The sequence below is a fragment of the Hypanus sabinus genome, chromosome 12, assembly GCF_030144855.1.
Source record: "Hypanus sabinus isolate sHypSab1 chromosome 12, sHypSab1.hap1, whole genome shotgun sequence".
Classification (NCBI taxonomy): domain Eukaryota; kingdom Metazoa; phylum Chordata; class Chondrichthyes; order Myliobatiformes; family Dasyatidae; genus Hypanus; species Hypanus sabinus.
This window is the reverse complement of record NC_082717.1, coordinates 68,678,377-68,702,530: the sequence shown is the minus strand read 5'-3', so window position 1 is coordinate 68,702,530 and position 24,154 is coordinate 68,678,377. Positions and strand designations below refer to the sequence as shown.

Sequence of the window (24,154 nt, the reverse complement as noted above, 5' to 3'; positions counted from 1 at the left end):
TACTATCTTTAGTCCCAATGTGAATGGGTGAATTGTTGCAGATCGTAGCATATTAACTCTATTATCCATAATACAATCCAAGGCTTGACTTTCAAAACTTCAGGGACTTTCCACATTAATTGACATAGCTAGAATGGGGTACAAAAGAATCTCAGCAAACCTTCAAGTTAACTTTTAGAAACTTTGCTCCTTGTTATGCTTTGTTCAACCTGCACTTTAAACCAGCTGCTATACAAAGCAAACTAATACATACAAGGAAGTACTACATAAATGAGCTAATGAAAATAATTAATTAATTAATTAATAACAGAGGCTAAATATGTAGTAATTTATAGTTATAGAGAAATATAGCACAGAAACAGACCATTCAGCCCCATAAGTCCATACCAACTATCAAAAAAATGTTTATGTACTAATCCTGCTCTCTGCTAATGCATCTCCATTTCTTAGATATGTCAACTCATCTTCCCGCTGCCTTAACATATATGGAGATCCTCTTGTCCTCACCTACCACTCCCCTGAGCCTCTGCATCCAACACATCATTCTCCGCAACTTCCATTATCTTCAATGGGATCCTACCACCATACACATCTTTACTTCTCCTCCACTCTCCACTTTTCACAAATGTGATTTCCTTGTCTATCTGTCCCTCCTGGCACATATCCCTGCAAAAGGCAGAAATGCTTCACCTGCCCATTCACCTCCTTCGTCATCTCTATTCAGGGTCCCAAACAGTCCTTCTAAATTATATAACAGGTCACCTGCAAATCCATTGGGGTTCTCTTTTGTATCCAGTGCTCCCAGCGTGGCCTCCCCTACATTGGTGTGATATGACATGAATTGGGAGACCTCTTTCTCGAGCACCTCTGCTCCATCTGCAAAAAGCAGAATTTCCCGGTGTCCAACCATTTTAATTCCCATCCCTATTCCTGTTCTGCCCTCCTCTTTTGCCATGAAGAGGCCACTCTCAGGGTGGAGGAGCAACATCTCATATTCCATTTAAGTACCCTTAAACCTGATGGCCTGAACGTTGATTTCTCTTTCCAGTAGTATTTATCTCTCCCCCCCCCCCTTCTCTCTTCTTTCATTCCTCACTGGTACCCCTCCTTTTTCCATTTTTCCCATGGTCCACTTTTCTCTCCTATTAGATTAAAAGCTATTGGTGTGCCACAGTAGTTTTATGCTGTCGAAGTCAATCCTGTGGCCATTGTGAATGTAATAACTCTGCTACCAGCAATTTCTCCCAGTGTGGCCTCCTCTACATTGTTGAGACATGACATAAGTTAGGAGACCGCTTTGCCCAGCACCACAAAGCAGCGTACATCGGCCAGAAGGCACACACAGTGGAAATCAGCATCAAGGAACAGAGAAGGTGTATCTGTTTACACTACCTGGAGAAATTGGCAGTCACAGAACTTTGCACTTGCATTGGCCTTAGGATTATCTTCGACGGCACAAGACTACTGTGCCATGCCAAAGGTTTTGAGACTGCCTGGTAAAGGAAGCCATTGAAATAAACGTAGAGGAAAATTTTAACAAAGATGAAGGTCTCGCTCTAAGTAAGAACTGGAATTCGATTGTAAATAAGGTAGGAGAGCAGAAATCTGATTGGATGAGGACTAACCTATCAGAACCCCATTGTCAACAAGATGCATGAATCAATGAATCATGATAGCTAAGTCATCAACAGTGAGATCCTAATTACATTTAATCAAACAGGCTACATGCATATGTTTAACAACAGACTCCAGTGTTCCAGAGTCATAGCTAGAGGTAGATAGTGAAAAAGAATCTAAGAATATTCTCAAAGTCTCCTTTGAGAAAATGCAATATCCACACTGACTCCTGGAAACCTCTGACCCATGATTGTTCAATATGGAGAAGGACCATCTGGGTTAAAATTGAGGGAATCCAATATAAAAGACTGAAAGTTCTAACTACCTCCCAAACTACTCACCTGCCTAAAAACTAGATGAGGTTTATGTTTTCCTGTATCTTATTGATTACCAGGGTCTAGCTTCACACAGAAATACTCAGCTAAGTCAGGCAGATTCCTTCATATTTTTCTGATGGCTCACTTGCAGAATAGTTTGGATGTTTCTTATATCTTCTCTTTTTAACCCAGAAATGTGCTAATAACTAGATATTGTGAATTGTGTGAGCCGTATGGTATGACATTGGATAATTTGTTGTGTTAGCCATTGGATTAATTGAATGCTGAGTACCTTCAATAACAATAATGTTGATTCAGGGACAAATATATGTAAGGAGAACCGGAATAGTTCCGTTTAGCAATAACGCCATGGCATAATGGTGTGTTAAGTTCAAAATTTCTTCCAAAAAAGAGGATTGTGTATGGCTGGAATTCCCTCACTGATTGGAGTACTCATGCTCTAAAATGGGATTTGAGTCCATGGGCTTCTGGGTTAGGTTGTAATGAAAAAAAAACTTGAAGATCTTGAGTCCTGGTTTTATGAATGTTTCCTGTTTAAGCACATTTAGGCAAGATTATGGTGCCGTGTAGAACTACTGCCTCACTGCTCTAGTGAAAGAGGTTCAATTCTGACTTCGGGCGCTGTCTTTGCGCAGTTTGCATGTTCTCCCTGTGGCTATGTAGGTTTCTTCTGGGTGCTCCTGCTTTCTGTCCACATCCCAAAAATATACAGGTCATTTGTTTAGTCACCACTATCAAATAGATGAGTGGTTTAGGGGCCTTGATGGAAATATGAGGAGATTTAAATAGGTTAGAACAGGATTAAATACAAGAGATTCTGCAGATGCAAGAAGTTCAGAGCAGCTCACATAAAATGCTGGAAGAACCCAGGGGATCAGGCAGCATCTAAGAAGATGAATAAACAGCCGTTATTTTGGACCAAGACTGGAAAGGAAGGGAGAAGATGACAAAATAAAAAGGTGAGGGGAGGGGAGGGAGGACAAGTTAGAAGGTGAATAAACTCTTCTCGGGCTTCCAGCCTGGTACAGGTATTGACTATTACCGATGACAAACTCTGCCATTTTCATCAGGGATGATGCCTGGGCATGTCTAGTCCAGTTGTATTATACACTGTAGATGGCCCCTCCTGATAGGTTAGTCCTCATCCAATCAGATTTCTGCTCTCCTATCTTATTTACAATCGAATTCCAGTTCTTACTTACAGCGAGACCTTCATCTTTGTTAAAATTCTTTTCCTGTAATTTTATTTCAATGGCTTCCTTTACCAGGCAGTCCCAAAACCTTTGGCATGGCACAGTAGTTCTGTGCCATCGAAGATAATCCTATGGCCAATGCAAATGCAAAGTTCTGCTACTGCCAGTAGGCGCAGAGTTTGATTGAGGAAATTCACTATTGCAAACAAAGCAGCCTTAGCTTGTCTTAGGAAATGTGTGTTTGAATATCAAGACCAAATCTTTTGCAAAGTTAACACGAGTGAATCTGCAGATGCTGGAAATAAATAAAAACACAAAATGCTGGCAGAACTTAGCAGGCCAGACAGCATCTATGGGAGGAGGTAGTGACGACATTTTGGGCCGAAACCCTCATAAGGAGTTGCAAAGTTAGGGTTTCTAACTTTTGCAAAGTTAGAGGGCTTTCAGCCAGCAGTGATTTGTCATCCTCCTACATGCTCCTGAGACTACTGACAGCAAGTACCTCTGATGCACCATCAATAACTCTCTGAGACGTGAGGCAAGATATAGGCTTGTATTGGCTGGAAGAAAGAACAAGCAGCAATTGAACACCATACTACATCCTGGAGACTGAGGGCAGGGCCCAGGCTCCAATCGTCTTTATACGAGGGTCTGTGGGAGGAGCCGCAGTCAGTGGGAGGAGCCACAGGAGCAGTCAGTGGGGGGGGGGGGGGGGGGCGTGCCCAGACAGGTATATGTAGTTCACCACAACCTCAAAGCCCTGGACGCCATTGTCAACAAGATGCATGAATCAATGAATCAAGATAGCTAAGTCATCAACAGTGAGATCCTAATTACATTTAATCAAACAGGCTACATGTACATGTTTAACAACAGACTCCAGTGTTTCAGAGTCATAGCTAGAGGTAGATAGTGAAAAAGAATCTAAGGATATTCTCAAAGTCTCCTTTGAGAAAATGCAATATCCACACTGACTCCTGGAAACCTCTGACCCATGATTGTTCAATGTGAAGGAGCATCTGGGTTAAAATTTAGGGAATCCAATATAAAGGACTGGAAGTTCTAACTACCTCCCAAACTACTCACCTGCCTAAAGCCACTTGTGCCCCACCTTTAACAGAGTTTGTTGATGCACCATCAATAACTCACACTGAGACGTAGGCGAGATATCGGCTTTTATTGACTGGAAGAAGGAACCAGGAGTGAGTGTCTATCATACAAGGTCTTGGAGACTGAGGCCGAGCGTCAGGCCGCAGATCTCCTTTATACAGGGACCTGTGGGAGGAGCCACAGGAGCAGTCAGCAGGGGCGTGTCCCGACAGGCACATAGTTCACCACATTTGTAGAGCCCACATTGGCCACATCAGCCACCTCTGAACCCATGGAAATAAATTAGAAGCATGTTATTCTTGATTCTGAAGGACTGCTTTAGAAGAAGCAGCTATAAGGAAACTATACTCCATATTTGAATTTGTTTTCCTCCACAGAATTTATTGTATATAATATATTGTAAATTTTATTCTGAGCATATGTGGCTCTACTCAACATAAATGCAGAGGAAAAAGATGCTCTAAGTTGGGCTGGAAAACGTGTACCGAAGTACAAAGGAGGATTGTTAAAAGACATTATCAGGTCTAGTATTGTGAAATTAGCATGGTGAAACAACATTCATTTCTGTAGTTGAATGATTGTTTTGTGCAGTTACAGTAAATCTATTCAACTTTGTTGTGGCTTTCTTATTTATTGATAGTATAAATGTTTATTCAGTCGTTTTTTAGCCAAGGGTCTGGCAGACTGTCAAATCTGCTTTCCAGCATTTAGGCGATGATAAGTGGGCTTGTGATGTACACAGTAACTAGGGTTTCTTTTTGACCCCCAGCATGCTCCTTTACAGTGAAAGTCTGCTGCCGGGTCTGAGAGTAAAGAACTATCTAAAAATGCAGAATTATAGATTAATAAGGTTAAATTAGGAGGCCAGTATATATAGATTTGATTGGCAGTCCCTTGTTTACCTAAAATTAATGAGCGATATAATTGAGGTGTTTGAAGCAATTAAAGAATTTAAAAGTTTAGATAGAAGCACTGTCCTCCAGCAGGAGTTCAGAACAAACAGGAATACAAACCTATAGCCAGATCGTTCAAGTATATCTGAAGCATTTCTCTGCACAACAAGTAGAGGAAATCTGAACAATTTCTGCCAAAAACCTGTTGAGATTTGGGCCAAATATAAATTTCAAAATTGACAGAGTGTTCCTTATTGGCTAAGGTTATTAAGAATGATGATATCAAGTAGGTGGATGGAGTTAAGGTACAGATTAATCATGATCTCAGTGAAAGGCAATTCAGATTTGAGGAGCTGTGTGACCTCCTCCTATTCCCACAAGGGGGATCTTTGCCAACAAGTACAAGGAAATCTTGAATACTAAGATCCAGAATGATAATTATAGTTGATTTATTGAATACATTATTTGTGAGGCTGGAGTCAAGTTTCATATATTCTAGCTGCACCTTCCCTCTACTGAGTTCAATCCATCATGCACCCATCTTCCACCACCATGACTACCTGTGTTTATACTATTTTAAATGAGAGTTCTTGTTTGCTATATTGTGTTTCCAGCTTTGCAAAAACAAAATCATGTTTATTTTGAGCCCAACCTAAAGATATGATTGCTGTTTCAAAAATATGCTTGGGCAGTGAATTGCAAACTAATATACATCTCCCAGCAGTAAAGGCCATGTTGACCAAATAAAATTTCTCACTAGTGGTTCCTCCAGAATCTTCACTCATTCATTAAAAAACAGCAAGGAAAATAAGCTACAATTCTGCATTTAAATCTTTTTGCAATAAAGACAAATATAAATGCATTATTTTTCTGTTGGAAGCCAAAACAGCATTGGAAAGCTTCCCAAAGTGAAATCAAATTCTGAAAAAAGTGCCTTAGGCTCAAATTTAAGACTTATGATTAATTGCAGCATTTCGTTAAATAGAGACATATCTTGGATTCATTTCTTTTCATGAAACTGTTTTTTTTTATTTTGGCTGGTTATCAAATGGAAAATATTCAAGTCCTTTCAGAACTGCTTCAATGAATAAGACTGTCCGCTCATTAATAACCAGACTTGTTACTGAGATGGGGGCTTTCTAGAACTGAAAGATCTTTTTAAAAAATACTTGAAATGTCCTATATAGTACTTTGATAGAACATTAGTGCCTTCTGCTTCTTTGAAAGCGTACATTCTCAGCAGACCTAAAAAAGATTTGTTTGTCAAACTAGCACCTTTATAATTTAAATCTTTAACGACCTCAATTTACAATATTGTCTCCATCTCATTAAGAAATAGAAGAAAGTGGGGGGGGGGGGAAGGATATTGCATTTATTAAATAGTACCTTTCACATCCTCTGGCATGCCTTATAGTGAGTGAAATACTGTAAGGTTTTGTGGTTATTCTGTAGGAAATGTGGCAACCAATACATGCACAGCCCACACCCACAAATGACAATCTAAAACAAAACTGCAAACATTGGAATACTAAAATTAAAACAGAATTTGAAGTTAGGCAGTATCTGTGAAAACAGAAACAGAGGAAACTTTTCAGGTCTCTGACTTTTCACCTTAAAGTGGAAAAGTTAGAAATTCAATGTGTTTTAAATTAAAAAGGAGGGATGGAAAGAACCAAGAGCATGTCTGTGAAAGGGTGGAGTCTGAGGGACATAGTGCTACTGCCAGCTGAGAGAGGGTCTTGAAGGCTTGTGTGCATAAGACTGCAAGCATATCATTTGCTTTCTTCACCACTTTATTGATGTGTTGCCACTTGCAGGGAACTAAGTCTTTGATTCCTGGGTCTCGCTGTTCATCAGCACTCCTTAGTACCTTATCATTCACTGTATATGTCTTACCTGTATTTGATTGCCCATGATGTACCACATTTCACTTCAGGTAAATTTCCATCCACGAATGCTCACCCTAACTTTCATTTAAATTATATCCTGCTATAGGCTTAGACAGCTTGCTTGCTATTCACAGTCTGACCTATTGCTGCATCATTCACAAATAATACCTTCTACATTCACATCCAGGTGTTTAATATATCCAACAAACGCAATGATCCCAGTTGTAGTACGAGTCACACACTTACAATAAGGAAAACCTTCTTCCACTATTACATTCTGCCTCCCATCTCCAAAACAATTTTGATTCCAGTCAGCCAGCTCATCTTGTCACCATGTGCTTTAACCTCAAACAGCAGAAAATCTGCAACACATACAAAATGCCGGAGGAACTCAGCAGGCCTGGCAGCATCTATGAGAAAATAAAGTAGTAGTCAATGTTTTGGGCCAAAACCCTTCAGCAGGAGCCCAAAACGTCAACTGTACTCCCCCACCCCCCCATAGTTGCTGCCTGGCCTGTTGAGTCCCTCCAGCATTTTGTGTGATGTGTCTTAACCTTCTGGGCCAGCCTACCTGTGGGCTTTGTCCAATGCTTTTCTGAAGTACACATAGACATTTACCACCTTGTCTTTATCAATCGCTCTTGCTACCTCCTCAGAAAACTCAGGCAAATTAGAGAGTATTTCTTCTTCAGAAATTTAAGTTTCCTATTCATGACCAATACCTGCCTTTCCAAATATACATAAATCCTATCCCTTAAGATATTCTCCCTATCCCTGATGTAAGTCTAACAGGATTGTAGTTACCTGGCTTGTTCCTGCTGGCTTCTTAAATAAACACACAACAACAGTTATCCTCCAGTCTTCTGGTAACTCAACTGTGGCTAATGAAGATGCAAAATTCTCTGCAGTACCTTATCAATCTCATCCCTTGATTTCCATGTATAGATTTCATCTGGCTCTGGAGATTTATCCAATGCTATAATTTCCAAGATATCTAATAACACCACCTTCTTAATGCGTACATTCTCCAAAGTATTAATGTATCTGGTCCTGAACTCATTTCCTATATGCCTTTGTCCTTGATGAATATAGACAAGAACCATTGTTTTCGAATGTGACCCACATGTTTGGCTACACACTCATTCCCTAGCTATCTTCTTGCTCTTTATAGATTTATGAACGACTAGGATTCTCCTGAATCTTCACCACCAAAGATATTTCATGGCCATTTTTTTGCCCTCTTAATTTCTCTACAAAATGCTCTACATTACTGAAGAGATGCTTGATTGTAGTTGCCTATACATGAACTATGCTTCTGATTTTTTTCTGATCAAACCTTCATAAACATTGTCATCCAAGGATTCTTAATCTTGCCATCTTTGCCTTTCTCCCTTATTGGAACATTGTCTTTGAACCCTTAGGGTCAGATGCTGTATAATTTTTGCCAGGTCCTCTCTTACACTATCAAATCACCCATCCACTAAGTTAAGACCCTAACTTTCTCCCTTTCCAGAACTGCACTGAAACTTACAAAATGTTCATCCAATGACCCTTTCATCACTTGCCCTATTTCATTTCCTAATATAAGACTAAATACATCCCCTTCACTTGTAGGATTATTTACAGACCTGAAATAGTAACAGTTTCTCTTTCCACAGATGCTGTTTGACCAGCTGAGCCTTTACAGCATTTTCTGATTTTTATTTTCAACAATGACATTGTCAACACTGTAATAAAGTGGAAACTTGATATGAGTAGTAGCACTTAATCAAGAGTTTGAGAACACAGAGAGGGTGGAAATTATGAAAGTTCAAAGGAAAATTTATCTGTACATATATATTACAATATAGCACCTTGAGTTTTAATTTTCTTGCATTTACAGGAAAGTAAATAAATACAATAGAAATAATGAAAAACTATACCTAAGCAAAAACTGACAACCAACCAATGTGCAGGACAAATTATGCAAATAAAAAATTATCACCTAGAACATGAATCATAAAGAGTCCTTCTTTAAAAAAAATATTTATTAAATTTTAGAAATTACAAAGAATAAATATGGTAATAACATAGTAAGAAAATTAATATTGACCCTCCCCCCCCTCCCCTTAACCCTTATCTAAAGAAAGAAATAAAAGGAAAGAAGAGAAGGATTGCCTGGATATCGGAGGATCCCCACATGCTCCATGGAGTTCAAAATAATTTTGGTATTGATTTTTACTTTCCCCAATTACTATAATTTTATCTTCAAAGGACCTATGCATTTAATCCTATTTTTTGTAAAAATATATCATATTCATTTCTTAGATTATACATAATTTTTTCAAGTGGAATACAACTATGTATTTCATTATTCCAATGATCCATAGTTAAATACAGATCAGATTTCCAAGTAACTGCGATAACTTTTTTGGCTACTGCTAATGCAATTTTTATACATTTTTATAAAGAGTCCTTGAAACTGATTCTGTACATTGTAAAAGAGTGAAGTTATCCATACAGTCTCAGGAGCCTTATGGTTGTAGAGTAATAACTGTTCCTGAACCTGGTCGTGTGGGACCTAAGGCTTCTGTACGTCCTGCCTAATAGCAGTAGTAAGAGAACATGGCACAGATGGCAGGGATCTTTGATGATGGATGCTGCTTCTTTTTGGCAGTGCTCCATGTTCAATATGCTTAATAGTGAATTTGAAATGAAAAATGTGCCCATTTTTTGGGTAGGAGACATGATACAATATTATTCCACGATTTGCTATCTCAACTTTATTCCCCCAGGGACCATTTAAGAAGTTTGCAAACAACACAAACATTTGTAGTCATGGATAACGAAGAACACTTTCCAAGGATACAGGATTATAGATCAGTTAGAAAATTGAGTAGAGCAGTGACAAATGGAAATTAATCCAAACGTATGATGTAATGCACTTTGAGAACTGATATTCTAGTAGAACATATTAGTTAATGATAGAGACTTCAGGAGAATTTATGCACAGAGGGACCAAGAGTGGAAGTACATAAGTCCCTGAAAATGGTAACACAGCAGGATAGTGAGGAAGACTTTATCACCTTCTACTGAATGCTTCTCCACATAAAGGCAAACAAATTCATAGGTTGAGGCTTCGAGGAGAAGTCCTTTCCAGACACTATTCTGATTAACTGTTTTTAACCTGAACAGCTCACAATCAGAAATGAAACTGTAAATGGACTGCCCGCAGCCCTGCACTGACAAATCCATATCACTGGTCTCCAAATGCTCATTCATGTGTGCAGGTTGTACATAATCTGAGTGTTCATAAGAAGGAAGAACTGATGAGAGCTTGGGGCATCACGTTACAGTTGAACAAAGCATTGATTAGATTGCACTTGGAAGTTCTTGTCAATTCTGGTTTGTGTACCTTAGGAAGCTAGTAGTTGCAAAATAGACAGAGTGCAGCAGAGATTCATCAGATGTTGCCTGGATTGGAGAACTGTAGTTAGAAGAACTTTGATAAGCTATTCTCACTAAAACAAAGGAAACTAAGGGGTAACCTTAGAGATGGGGTTGAGGATTGTGTCAAAGGTTGTCGTAGGTTACAAAGGGAAATTGACAAAATGTACAACTGGTCTGAGAAGTGGCAGATGGAGTTCAATCCAGAAAAGTATGAAGTGATTTACTTTGGAAGGTCAAATTCAAAGACTGATTACAGGGTTAATGGTAGGATTCTTAGCAGCGAGGAAGATCCATATCAATAGATCCCTCAAAGTGGCTGCACAAGGTGTATGAAGCTAGTTAGTTAGTCTGGAGATTGAATTCAAAAGATGCAAAGTAATTTTGCAGCTCAATAAAACCATGGTTAAACCACAGTTTGAATATCAAGTTCAGTTCTGGTCATCCCATTATCGGAAGGATGTGGCAACTTTAGAGAGGGTGCAGAGAATATTCACCAAGATGCTGTCTGGATTAGAAAGCACATCTTATGAGGAAAAGTTGAGCAAGCTCAGGCTTTTCTCTTTGGAGCAAAGGAAGATGAGAGGTGACTTGCTAGAGGAATACAAGATTCTAACAGGATTGATCAAATGGCTAATATGAGAGGCATAATTTTAAGGTGATTGTTAAAAAGTATAGGGGATGTCAGAAGTAGTTTTTTTAAAAACAGAGTAGTGGTGGTAGAGACAGAAACATTAGGGACATTTAAGCAACTCTGAGATAGGCAAATGGATGATAGAAAAATGGAGGGCTATATTGGAGAGAAGAGTTAGATTAATCTTAGAATAGGTTCAAAAGTCAACTCATCTTCATGGGTCAAAGGGTCTGTTATTTCTATGTTCAGGTTTATAAATAGTATGCATCTCATAATTTTATGAATAGTCTATTTTTTTCCCAAGGCAGGGGAGTCAAGAACTAGAGGCATCGGTTTAAGATGAGAAAAGAGGAATTTAAAGGAGATCTGTAGGGTTAATATTTCCACTCAAAGGGTGATGGTTATCTCGAATAAGCTATCAAAGGTAGATAGAATTATAGCAGCTACAAGGTATTTGGACAAGTACCTAGACAGAAAGGGCATAGAGGGATGAGGTCCAATGCAGTTAAATGGAATCAGCACAGATAGTCTCACTGTTGAAACGGATGTTGCACCGTAAGTGCCCATTTCTATGCTGCATGATTCTATGATAAATTACAACCACCCAATCTTACCAGCAGCCATATGCTGGTCAATAATGTAAATGGTTCATTAGAAATGTGAATCATTAAGATTAAGATTCAATGAGATCAACTCTGCCTATTAGCAAGGTTGCCAAATTCACAGATACTGCAATATTTTCACAAGCGATTCACTTAAGACTAGTTCCGTGTATCTTAAATTTCAAATAAATTTAGTATGGTCCTAGACAGAGCGGCAGTATATGAAATCTTAACAGAAAATCTTCAGCTTTGCAACATAGTTGATTGCTACAATTTTATCAAGCACTCAGCCAAATACAGAAAGTTAACTAGATTATTCCCTTAAGAATAGTAAATGGAACTGCATATAAGCAAAATGCAAGGTACATTAGTTTGCCATTTTCTAATACCAAATGACTCCTTGAAAATTTTCTTTATTAGATGTCTAGACTCTTGGTTAAAAAGCACCAGGTATACATAAACACTTACATATGTACACTTGCCGAAGCATTAGAGGTCAGCAGAAATCTACTGCAAAGAATAATGCTACAGAATTGGAACATTACAATTGCTCTCAGACTGCTCTTTAAGTCTTAGACCACAAACATTAACAAAGTAGTGCACACAAACCAAAAAAAGGTATCAAATTTAACTAAAAGGCATATATTTAATAACTGATGAAGTATCACAAATATTTCACCCAATTATTACATTAAATAAACCATTGGACAGGGTCAAGAATAGTTTAATTAAATGTCCATGTTTTGAGGTAGATTATAAGAGATAACAGAGAATGTTTGTGATAAAACATTTATGCAATAAAAGTTATGGAACATTATTGCAGTCATCCATGAATACATTAAAAATGTCACCACAGCTTTATTCACATGACAAAATAAATCCAAATGAAACATTTGTCTGGGTCTGAGCTTTGGAATTGACCTTTCATCATACTCAAATGTAAATTAAAGAAAAATGGAAAGTGCTTATGTTTTAAGCAACACCAAAGTAGTGACAAATGAACATAAAACTCCATGGTGTAAAATGAAAAAAAAAACTCTGATTTCCATGATTCTGGGCAGCTATTTGGGGCAGCAGTTAATGTGTTCAGAAGAAATGTCAAATGGTGTACAGGAGCTTTAAACCAAAACATTTTTAAACCAACTAAAAACAACTTAACAACAATAAGAAAGTAAAACTCTCTTTAAGATGGAACATCTTTCACAGCAAGAATGGAACTTCTTGGAAGCACCTCATTGGCAAAGCAAAATACATAAATTAAACTAAGGCAAACTATTTAAATACATAGTGCAGCTCAAAATTGTGCAGTTTAATCTGAAAAGTCTGATATAGGTTGCTGGTATCACTAAAGAACTCAATTCAAATTTTGATTAGTATTTCATGCATAACCAGTAAGCAATTTCTGGAAATCTTTCAAATAGGATTCTCAGTTAAGACTCACGCACGCAGACCACCGCTTGAATTCCCAGTCTTTGCTAAGTGAACTTTTCTCAAATAGGTAGCAGCAAGGAAAATTTAATTAACATCTATGTCCTTGATTTATAGGGAAAAAAATCCTGTTTTTTTTTCTCCTACTCAATACTGTTGCTGAAATTGTACCCATAAACTGCAACATTGGGCTTAGAGGGCAGGAACAGAAAGTCAGATCAGTTAGAAGATAAACAAAAATAGAAAAGAAGGCTGTGTGAAAAGCACAATGTAAATCATGATATTAGAAATACATCTGTGAGATAATACTTCAAATTCCTCTTTAATAAAAGAATCTTCCATAACCTTTAGTTCTGTTGCTCAGCAATGTGCTCCATTAACTTATTGGGCTACATTAGAGAAGGAAAAAGATGCAGAACCTGATTATCCGGTTTTACCACAGAAAAGAAAAAGTACACCCCTTTATTCAAGTGCTGATTTCTTCATTACTTTCTTATAATAAAGTCATTTTTTGGATTCATGAAGTCACAGTTGATGGATGAGTGCAGTTGGCTTGCATTTTCATCTTCCTCCGAGCTAATGCTGCTTGCTTCTTTTTTTCAATCTCTTGCTGAGAACATTTTGCCACTGGCTTCTCCACCATTCCACCAACTGCACAAATGAAAACATAAAAAGCACCATTCTTTGAGACAAATAACAGCTTAGATGTGCAACCCATGCAGCATTTAGTTTTATTTAAATTTTAAATAATCCAAACTTGGGAATATAGTCCAACAAACAAGATGCTGGAGGAACTCAGCAGGTCACGCAGGCAGCACCTTTGAAGGGAAATGGACAGTTGATGTTTCCGATCAAGGCTCCTCATTGAGACCAGTCAGATACTACCTGGCATGGTGAGTTCCTCTAGCATATTGTTTATTGCTCCAGATTCCAGCATCTAAATCCCTTGTGTTTCTATTTTGAAAAATGGTCAGTTAATGTGGATCACAAGATATGATTATTTAACAGAACACACATTTCAAGACAGATAAAGAGTCTCGGCTGGAAACATCACTGTTTACTCTTTAGCAGAGATGCTGCCTAACCTGCTGACTTCCACCAGCATTTTGTATCTGTTGCTTTGTTTCCAGCATCAGCAGACTTCCTCTTGTTCAAGACAGATTAAGTTTCTGCGGTTGGCTATTACCATTATACAGAATCCTTGAAGTTAGCTTCATCTGCATAATTGTGCCTTCCTGCAATCCAAGCCTGTATACTGTAGCCCACAACTATTTAACTATCATAAACCTGTTTGCCATCTCTACAAAAAGCTGGTTAACAATGGTACAGCTTGCAGACCTACTGCTTCATAATGCCTGTGTCCGAACCTGATTCCGTCCATGTGGAATTTGAATGTGTAAGTTGGTAGGTTAGCTGGCTGTTCCAAGTTGTCCCCAATGTACCAGTGTGTGGTAGAAACTGGGGAGAATTGCTGAGAAAGTGGTGAGAACAAAAAATAACACTGGAATAATGGAACAAGTGTAAATATGTAAATGGGTGATTCATGATCAGCATGGATTTAGTTGGATGAGGGGCTTGTTTTGTGCTGTGTATCTCTATTACCTGTATTCTCTTCATAAACTGTATCCACTTTATCCAGCACCATTACTTCCTTTGACTGAGCTCATTTCCTTATTTTACTTTGGACACAGATGTTGTTTTAACCAAGAGTATTAAGGGACATGATGGGAATATGTAATTAGGCCAAAACTCAGCCAATCCTGAATAGAATCATATGTAACAATCATGGAGGGTGGATGGTTATGTTCTCACAAATGATATTGGCCCCTTATCCTCTCCTGCTTTAAAGAAAAAGTTTATCATACATTCCCTCTGTGTTCTATACTCAACTTATTCTCTGAAATCTCTTTCGGATTTGCCTCCTCCACCAATGTATCCTCTAAATCTCTCTCCAAACAAACCATGTTCATTTCCCCTTTTAGAATCAAGCCCATTTTTAGTAATTACTTTTCTTGTTTATGTTAAGAATTCCAGTATAAAAAGCAAAACTTTGTATCTAATCACAAACAAGAGAAATAGGCAGATGTTGGAAGTCCAAGCAACACACACAAAATGCTGGAGGAACTCAGTTGGCCAGGCAGCATCAATGGAAAGAGTACAGTCAACGTATCGGACCGAAACATCGACTCTATTTTTTCCATCGATGCTGCCTGGCCTGCTGAGTTCCTCCAGCAGTTTGTGTGTGTTACTTTGTATCTAATGGTGGGGCTTGAATGGGAAGGAAAGAACAGCGTAACCGCGGAAGAATAAAAATCCTTATTGCTGCAGTCACAATATCAACATAACATCTGTACAATCTAAGGAACGGAGATATTAATTATCATATTGTGAACTAAACTGGAAGGAATGCTTAAATACTGACAATATAATCAAGGCAACTTAATCTACCTGGGGATTATTCAGCTCAATTGGTACTGCTCTGAGAACAAGTCTCAGTGGCTTGGAGTTCACATTATGAATTCAAGTATAGATAAACCCATTCCCTGATCAGAATTCATTGGGCAGGCTCCCTGTTTCTGTTGTAAATGAAGGAATTATCCCTGTTGAATCAGCATTTGAAAACACTATTTCCTGAAAAAAACATCAGCATGAATAGATATGCCACAAAAGTGCAATAATTACAAGTGAACGTTAAATGGTGAAAACTAAATAATTTGATCACCTTTGAGCTCTAAAGTAGAGTCTGAGAAATGTCTCTTTAGAGATGCTGTTGGATACTGTATAGTTGCAGTAATTTCACTTGACTGAACACATTTTTCCATGGAGCTTTTTACATGATCCCTGTTGCCGAAAGCATACTGTGCTGCATGACTACTAGTGTTCCCTTGAATACCAATCACAGAAGAACTTGTAATTTTACTGAAAGTGAATCTTGGAGTTCTGGTAAGGCCAGCTATACCACATGATTTGGGGACTGGATGACCTGTGGTCACAGTGGACGTGCAAATTTTCTGCCCATGGCCAAAGTTTGCAGAACCTGGAATATTTGAAGCATCAATAGAGTTTCTTGAACCAGACCCAGAAGCCATTCTGTTAACATTCACAGCGCACATTTTGGATATATTTGATAAAGATTTACTCTGGAAATTGCTTACAGAATTCAAATGATGGCTTTGTGTAGAGGACGTAGTTATAGTACAGACTGTGCAGATCAAATCTGTTGGCGTAGGTTGAGCCCTCAATGAAGGTAAGACATTTTGTTTTGATGGTTGATTTTGATTTAAATGCTTTTGCTGTCCATTAAGCTGATTGGTACACTGATTTTTATGCATATTTTTGTTTGTTAAACTCCGGTTGCCATTCGCTACCTTCAATTCTATCATTCCAGTATGTAAAGTCACTTGAGAATTCTGGTTTTCAATCAGCTTTTCTACATCATCACACATCCTGTTTAAATCATCATCATCATCACCAGTTTCCCATAAAATGTCAGATTCAGAAAATGCGTTTTGAATTTCACTGTAGAACTCTGCATCATTCCAATCATCAACCACAAACTCAGAAGAAGTACCCTGCATCACAACATCAGATCCCTTCTCTGTGCCAGCACCACAGGGTCTTTCAGATGCCAGCATACTAACCGAGTTCAATTCAGAATTCTCACTAGAAGCAAGCTTTTGTAAAACAAGGGAATGCTCTGTTTTTTTCTGTGTACTGTCATCATATCGATTCTCCTGTTTAAAAGATTTTGCACAAGTCAAAGAAGTCAATTTCCTTAGAGATACATTAGACAGGTTGGAAACATGTTGAGGTGTTGAAAAATCAGAATTCTTTTGTTCTTTTTTCTTTACTGTATTAATTGCACCTGTAAAGTCTTTACCTGGCTGACATTTTTTGACAGATTGCTCGTCAGATATCTTACAGTTTGCTTTGTTTTGTAATGTAAACGTAGCCCTTGGCTTTGCTCTTTCAGACTTTTTTCCAAACTGTAAGGTCTTGGTTACAAACTCTTTGCTGTTGGACTTGCTGATAGAACTTTGCATAAATGACACAGATGGTACTACGTCAGAATTATTCTTAGGCTCATTTGCATCCTTAAACTCCTTTGTAACTTGTTGGCCAGGGGTATCCAAGGACTGGTTTCCAAAGTGTGTGCATTCAGTGGGAGAATCAATCAGTTCTGGGATTTGTGAAATTTGCAGTATAAATGAGTCATCTTCCATCCAGTCATCATTCGTCCAGTCATCAAACCCATTATCAAGGACGGACTCAAATGAACAAGCTGCAGCTGTTTTGCCTTTGGGTTGAATGTCAATTGTCTTTTGTTGGTGTAATTTAAAATCAGTAGTGGAATCTTCATAAACCAACCTTTTGTCATGTTTAGAGTTGTTTAGATCCAGTTCAACTGGCGAAGAGACATGAGGAATTGTCTTTTGTTTAAAAGCAGTTGAAAATGAAACCACTTGCTCTCCTACACTCGTTATATCCATGCTCCTGTCATGATCAGTGTTGCCTTTTGCAGGTGTTGAAACTGCTCCGGCAGTATGATAGTCATTTAATTTCGGACTTGAACTGTCATCTCCTGAGAAGCCCTGACTCAAGGGAAGGTTGGTATACTGAGTGGGCCCATCAAACAAGGCATTGACAGCAGCTTCAGCTTCTAGATCCAATGACTTCTGACTACTAATCTGACTGTGCAACCTTAGCAAAGGAAGGGTCCGTCTTCCATCATGTTCAACTTGCTCAGTAATTTTAGTCTCAGCCACCTTTTCCAATGTTGAAATGTCACAGTTTGCTTGCTTAGTGCATATTGTTTGTTCTGAATCTCCATCGCCCAGAATCTCGTTAAGTTCACTAATTTCTTGACCATAACTGATATCTTGTTCTACCATATTCCGATCAAATTCTTTTGCCAACTTCATTAATTCTTCCTCTGTGCTTCTTTGAAATCTGAAATGAAAAAAACATTTGAAAATTCCTCACATTTTCTTTCCTTGGTTTAATATCTTTACACAAGACAAAATGTCTGTAGCGTTTTCCAAAATGTTAACAGCACAAAAGTCGCACCATCAAGAGATTAATAAGTGGGTGAAAAGTAATTTTAACCTTGGGGAAAAAAAATCACATGAGACCACCAAATTGAAAATGTTTACCTGTGTTAATATTCTTCATTAAAGCGGATCTGATGTACAAAATGAAATTAAAGGCATAAGAGTAAGAGTTGCACAAAAATAATAATGCAAACATAAAAGGAAGAAATTTCAATAAAATTTAATTCATATGGAGATGGAAATGCAACCAAATGCAGTAGCAGCATGCAAATTACTCAGTTTATTAAGGAAAATACCCTCAACTTAGATCAACGCATGTATACAGATCCACAAGTCATTGATATCTGAGGAACTGAAAGAAGGTTTAGAAATAGAAAAATGTACCTTTTAAGAAAAACAATTAAGTTGACTTTTTCCAATCATGATTATTATTTTACTGAAGTCACAATTGATGCAAAGCATAATGATAGAAACAAATCCTTTTCCAAAATGGTCAACACACACAAAATGTTGGAGGAACTCAGCAAGTCAGGCAGCATCCATGGGAAAAAGCACAGTCGACGTTTTGGGCCGAAACCCTTTGGGCAGGACCCTTCCAAACCTTCCTGCATTTTGTGTGTGTTGCTCTGATTTCCAGCATCTGCAGATTTTCTCGTTTCCAAAATGGTCATGTATCTCAAACAATAATAAACTGCTTGAAGCAGAATTAAATTTGGTAACATCCTGAATAACTGCACCCAAATGTTACAGGTCATAAAGCAGTTAACTTGCAAACAGGTTCAGAGCCTTGTTTTAAATTCAAAGCATCTCTTGGGTTTCTTTAAACTTGATTAGTCACCCAATGATGTCATTATTTTACCAGTGTCCCCAGGAAACTAAAACAAATAAAGGTCAAACTGCCCCAGCAAGAAATGAAATCCAAAAGTTCACAATGATTTATATGACATGAAGAATTTTTGGGTCAGTGTTGTGAATGGGCTTTTTCAGACTATTACTCAAGTATTCTGCAAGGTTTGACGTTAATTTATAATGTTATCAATTCTGACTGTTACATGCATTGAAACATGTGAAAGCCAAGCCCAAATATTTTCAGCAGTTTTGGCACAAATTCTTAATTAATAGCTCTCAAATGCAAATGAACTATGGAAGCTATTTTAACAGCAAATTTTACATTTCCTGGTTACAGATTCTGTTTATATCTTGAACATAATACTCAATAGGAAACAATGGATAGTTTTGTTTTCAATGGATTACATTGACTTGTCTTTTTTTTAAACCTGTGATTAGAAAATTATATTTCCATCATAATCCAGCTTTCTATAAAATTTTCAGTCCTAAAACATAATATTACCCACTCCAGACCCTGGGAGTCAATGCCTTCCTCAGCATCTTGATTCCCTGACCAACAGACATTAATCAGTAAGGGAAGGCAACACAATCTCCACCATGATTATTCTCCTCCTTCTTCAGTTGTCCATCGAAATCCAATGATGACGTCTACTCCTTTAACGGTGAGATCTTTGATGACTATACAGTCCTATCCTGGACCCACAAGCTCTATTGCAGGTGGGACATGTATATGTGGTAGTGGTGGCAACCATGGCTGCATTTCTCCTGGTTCTCTTCTGCTGTCTTCTGGTTGTTCTATCCATCACCAGAATACAAACCCCATCCCTACACAGCTGTCGCCAAGTGGTATGGTCAGCAGCAACATCCTCCAAGTCCTCAGGTCTGATCTTGCACTTCTGTAAAAGCATTCTTCATCTGATCCTTATAGCATTTCTTCGGCCCTCCAGCTAAGCGTTGACCATGATGTAGCTGGCCATATAACATTCTGCGGGGTAGCTGACATGGGGGCATCCTTATCCCGTGTCCCAGCCATTGCAGTTGACGCTGGCTGATCATGGCCTCAATACTTCTGCAGTTGGTCTTTACAAGTATTTCAGTGTGAGGCACCTGCTCACGCCAGGTAATTCACAGGATGTGCTGGAGGCAGCTTATGTGGAAGCTTCATAGCTAAAAAAAAGGAGGGTGGTGACACAGACCACTAGGTATACGACGACCTTTGTGGAGGGACAAAGGCTCCTGTTCCGAAAGACTCTACTCTGAAGTCTCCCAAAGGCAGCTGATGCCTGTTTAATGCAGCTCTGGATGTCGTCGTCATTGCCGCTATCCTCAGAGAGAATGCTCCCCTGATATTTGAAAGGTGGCACTACTGACAGCTTTTCATCACCACAGTGAAGGCAGGTGGGGTGGGTGGGACACTGGTACTCCTTTGGCAAACCACTTCTGTCTTGGTGGTATTGACAGTCAGCCCCATCCTGTTGTACACTCTCACTGCCACAGCAAGGACAGTCTGAAGATCCTCAGAAGTACGGGCCACTAAAGTCATGTGCATACTGCAGCTCCAAGATACACTCTCTATGCAGTTTGGTGGTTGCATGGAGCCTCCTGATGTCAAAGAGGTTGCCATCTAATCTGACATCCACTGCCACAAAACTGGTGTCTTCAATCTTGTTGTGGAGAAGCTTGGTAACACACAAGAGGAAGATGTTAAAGAGCACTGGCACTAGCACACATTCCCTGCCTCACCCCTGTGCGCACAAGAGCTCGGACTCTTGTCCTCCTATGGTCACCCGAGCAGTCATCTCACTGTAGAACTGGCGGAGGATATTAACAAATTTATTGGGACAGCCAAACCTGAGGAGGACATCCCATAACAGCTCTCTTTGCACAATGTCGAATGCATTGGAGAGGTCGACACAGGCCATAAATCAGGTTGTGATGTTATTCCCAGCACTTTTCCTGAAGTGTGATTCAGGCAGTATTGACTCGGCGATGTTGCTGATGAGCCTCTGAAGCATCACCTTAGCCAGGACCTTTCCAGCAACGGAAAGTAGTGATATGCTCCTACTATTGCCGCAGATGGCCTTGTCACCCTTGTTCTTATAAATGACAATGATGTTTGCATTTCTCCATTGCTGTGGGATGTTCTCATTAGTCCAGGCCTTGGTGATGTACTGGTAGAGCGTACACATGTACCCTCCATTCTTCAGTAACTCGGCAGGGATATTGCCAGTGTCTGGGGCCTTGTTGCTCTTAAGGGAATGGACAGCTGATAGAACCTCCTGGAAGGTTGGTGGTAGACTGAGGTCGAGGACAGGAGGAAGTTCAGGCAGTTCATTCAGGATGGTGGGGTCTGCATCAGAATCCTGATTAAGCAGGGTGTTAAAATGCTCAGCCCACCTCTGCAGAATGGTATTGATCCTTCAGAAGTGTTAGTCCATCTGCTGTTTTCAGGGAAGTAACACAACGATTTATTAGGCCGTAGACGGCTTTGACAGCATTGTAAGAATTATGCACGTCATTATTATCAGCAAAGGACTGGATTTCATGTGCCTTTTCAGTCCACCACTCATTTTGTATGGCCGGATTGCCGTTCCTCTGAGCTGCCTGCCAAAGCCGTCTGATGCTGGTGGATGAAGGGTTGTCTAAAGTTGCCTGGCATTCTTTGCGCATGTCCTTAAGCAAGTTCTGGACGGTGTCTGAGTTATCGTCAAATCAGTCTTGATAGTTCCTGCTCTTATGGCCGATGGATTGGGCTGCTGCCTCATAGTGCGCAGAGCTGATAATAGGTCCACTGGAGTTCCATGTTATTTTCTGAGCCCAGAGAAGAATCCAGTTCCCTTAGTTTCTCAGCTACAATGCGTCGAAACTCACTTCTTGCTTCTGTGTTTCTCAGGTGGTTGCAATTTAGCCGTTTCTTATTGGGTTTTTGCAACTGCAAGGGGGGGGCACACTTTCATATGTAGCTTGGCTACAATCACACGATGGTCAGCATCACTCTGCACCTCTCATGGCATGGGTGATGAGATCATCCTTGATGTCACTCCGTCTCACAATGATGAAGTCGATCATGTGCCAATGTTTAAAGCGAGGGTGCATCCATGAGGTCTTATATTTTGCCTTCTGCTGGAAGATGGTGTTGGTTATGGTAAGGTTATGCTCATAGCAAAGAGTAAGTAGCCTCATGCCATTTGCATTCACTTTGCCAATACCATGCCTACCTAGCAATCCACTCCATATCCTGTTGTCCTGTCCCACCCTAGCGTTGAAGTCCCCAAGCAAAAGGATCTTATCATTCTTAGGGATCTGGCAAAGAACTTCATTCAATGTCTGGTAAAAGCATTCCTTGGCCTCTTCCTCAGATGGCAAAGTTGGTGTGTAGGTATTAGTGTGTGGCATAACATTTTTTTACCGGGGGGATAAGAAGGGTCATTAGTCTTTCCCTAAAGCCAGCAGGTGGTTCTGCGAGACTTGGTAGAAAGGTGTTCTTGATGGCCAATCTTATTCCGTGGAGATGTTGTCCATCTGGGGGGAAACCTTTCCAGAAGGTGTAACCCAACCCTTCCTCTGTTAAGGAGCCTTCATCCAGGAGCCTGGTCTCACTCAAGGCAGTAATGTCGATGTTGTAGCGCCTCAGCTCAGCAGCGATCAAGGCTGTTCTCCAGTGAGGTCTGTCAGAGATGACATACAAGTCCAGGAGAATCCTTACATTCCACGTTGCCAGCTTTAGGTTGTATTGTTTTTTATTTCGACTGCAGTAGTGGAATAACCCAACAGGCGTGGTAACCTATCCAGGTGAGTTATTGAATGGGCAATTTTTAGGCCACCTTTTCTATGCCCTTCCCCAATTAGGGTGAGCAGTGCAGTCCAAGAGTCACTGCCATGCAAGGTTCTGACTAGGAGCTCCCAGTCCATTCGTACCTGCTCCCGTTGCCAGACGCCCCATCGCCGTCAGACTTCAACCATAAGTAAGATCCAGGTATTGTTCACTGCGGTCAGAGGTGGGGATCTGCGCAAGAAAGTTTTTCAAGTGCCACAGGGGGTGTGCCATCCCCAGTAGCACTATCTTTACCATGATGAGGTAAATCCCGGTGGCTAGGGTGATCCCAGGACAACTGGTCCCACATCTTGGCTGCAGGAGGCTGCCGGATCTTTTGTCTGTTAAGGCCCGCTGATTGCGCGCTGCCAGTGCATTGCTTTTCTGTCAGGGTGTGCTCCCTTAGCCTTGCCTCAACAGACTTACCACAAGGCAGTGGGGCTATTTGCCCATAGCTGGGACAGTGGTTGACAGGCACCAAGGTGTGTCCACACAGTGGTGGGCCTGCATGCCACGTCTCTGGGGCCCACTGCTGCTCCGAGATCCCCTGTAGTTTAGCCTGGGACCGTAAAGTACCCAGTTTCCGTGTGTGGTCCCGAGGAGGGACTGCAGGAGTCTTGGTGGAGAGGCTCTGTACTGGCAGGAGGAGGCTTACACACTCAGCTCCTCTTTTCACCCTCTATTAAGAGGGCTAGCCAGTGGCAATAGCTGTCGGCAGACAGTAGCAAGCAGAGAGCACCATGCGGCATGGACTGACTACATATGTGAAGTGAGCGAACCACTGATGGGTGGGAGTATTTGCTCACAGGGTGTGTGTGAAGCATCTAGTGCAGTAGTGTAGTAGTGCTTGTAGTTAGTGCTTGATTATTCTAGACACTGGTGCTCCACAAGGTTGGGTCCTTACTCTCTAATCTGTCCCTATACACTTGTGATTCTGCTCTAACTCCATCTACACATTTGCAGATGATACTACTGATACCACCATAGTGGGCCACATCTCAAATAATGAGTCAGAGTACAGGAAGGAATTGAAGACAACAACCTTTATCGCAATGTCAGCATAAGAGCTGGTCATTAACCAGGAACGGGGGAGGGGGGGGGCAATTGCTCCTGTCTACATCAATGGTGTGGAGGTAGAGAGGGTTGAGAGCTTCACTTTCCTGGATGAGAACACCATCAATAGTCTATCCCAGTTCAACCACATTGATGGCTTGGTCAATAAAGCTCACCAATGCCTCTAATTCCTCAGGATACTAAAGAAATTTGACATGTCTCCATCGACTTTTGCCAATTTTTATTGAATCACCATA

General features: G+C 40.0%; 1 protein-coding gene across 2 annotated transcripts in view; it reads right to left on the bottom strand.

Moving 5' to 3' along the window:
- Positions 1–9,199: 9,199 nt before the first annotated feature.
- The window catches only part of etaa1a (ETAA1 activator of ATR kinase a), a 36,931-nt gene continuing 21,976 nt past the window's right edge, over positions 9,200–24,154 (bottom strand). For both annotated transcript variants that reach the window (XM_059986169.1, XM_059986170.1), the window contains 2 exons: positions 15,853–18,080; positions 9,200–13,781 (listed from right to left, as the gene is read on the bottom strand). In XM_059986169.1, coding sequence (XP_059842152.1) covers positions 13,648–13,781; positions 15,853–18,080 — 2,362 coding nt within the window. In that variant the 3' untranslated portion in view covers positions 9,200–13,647. The remainder of the gene's footprint in view (positions 13,782–15,852; positions 18,081–24,154) is intronic.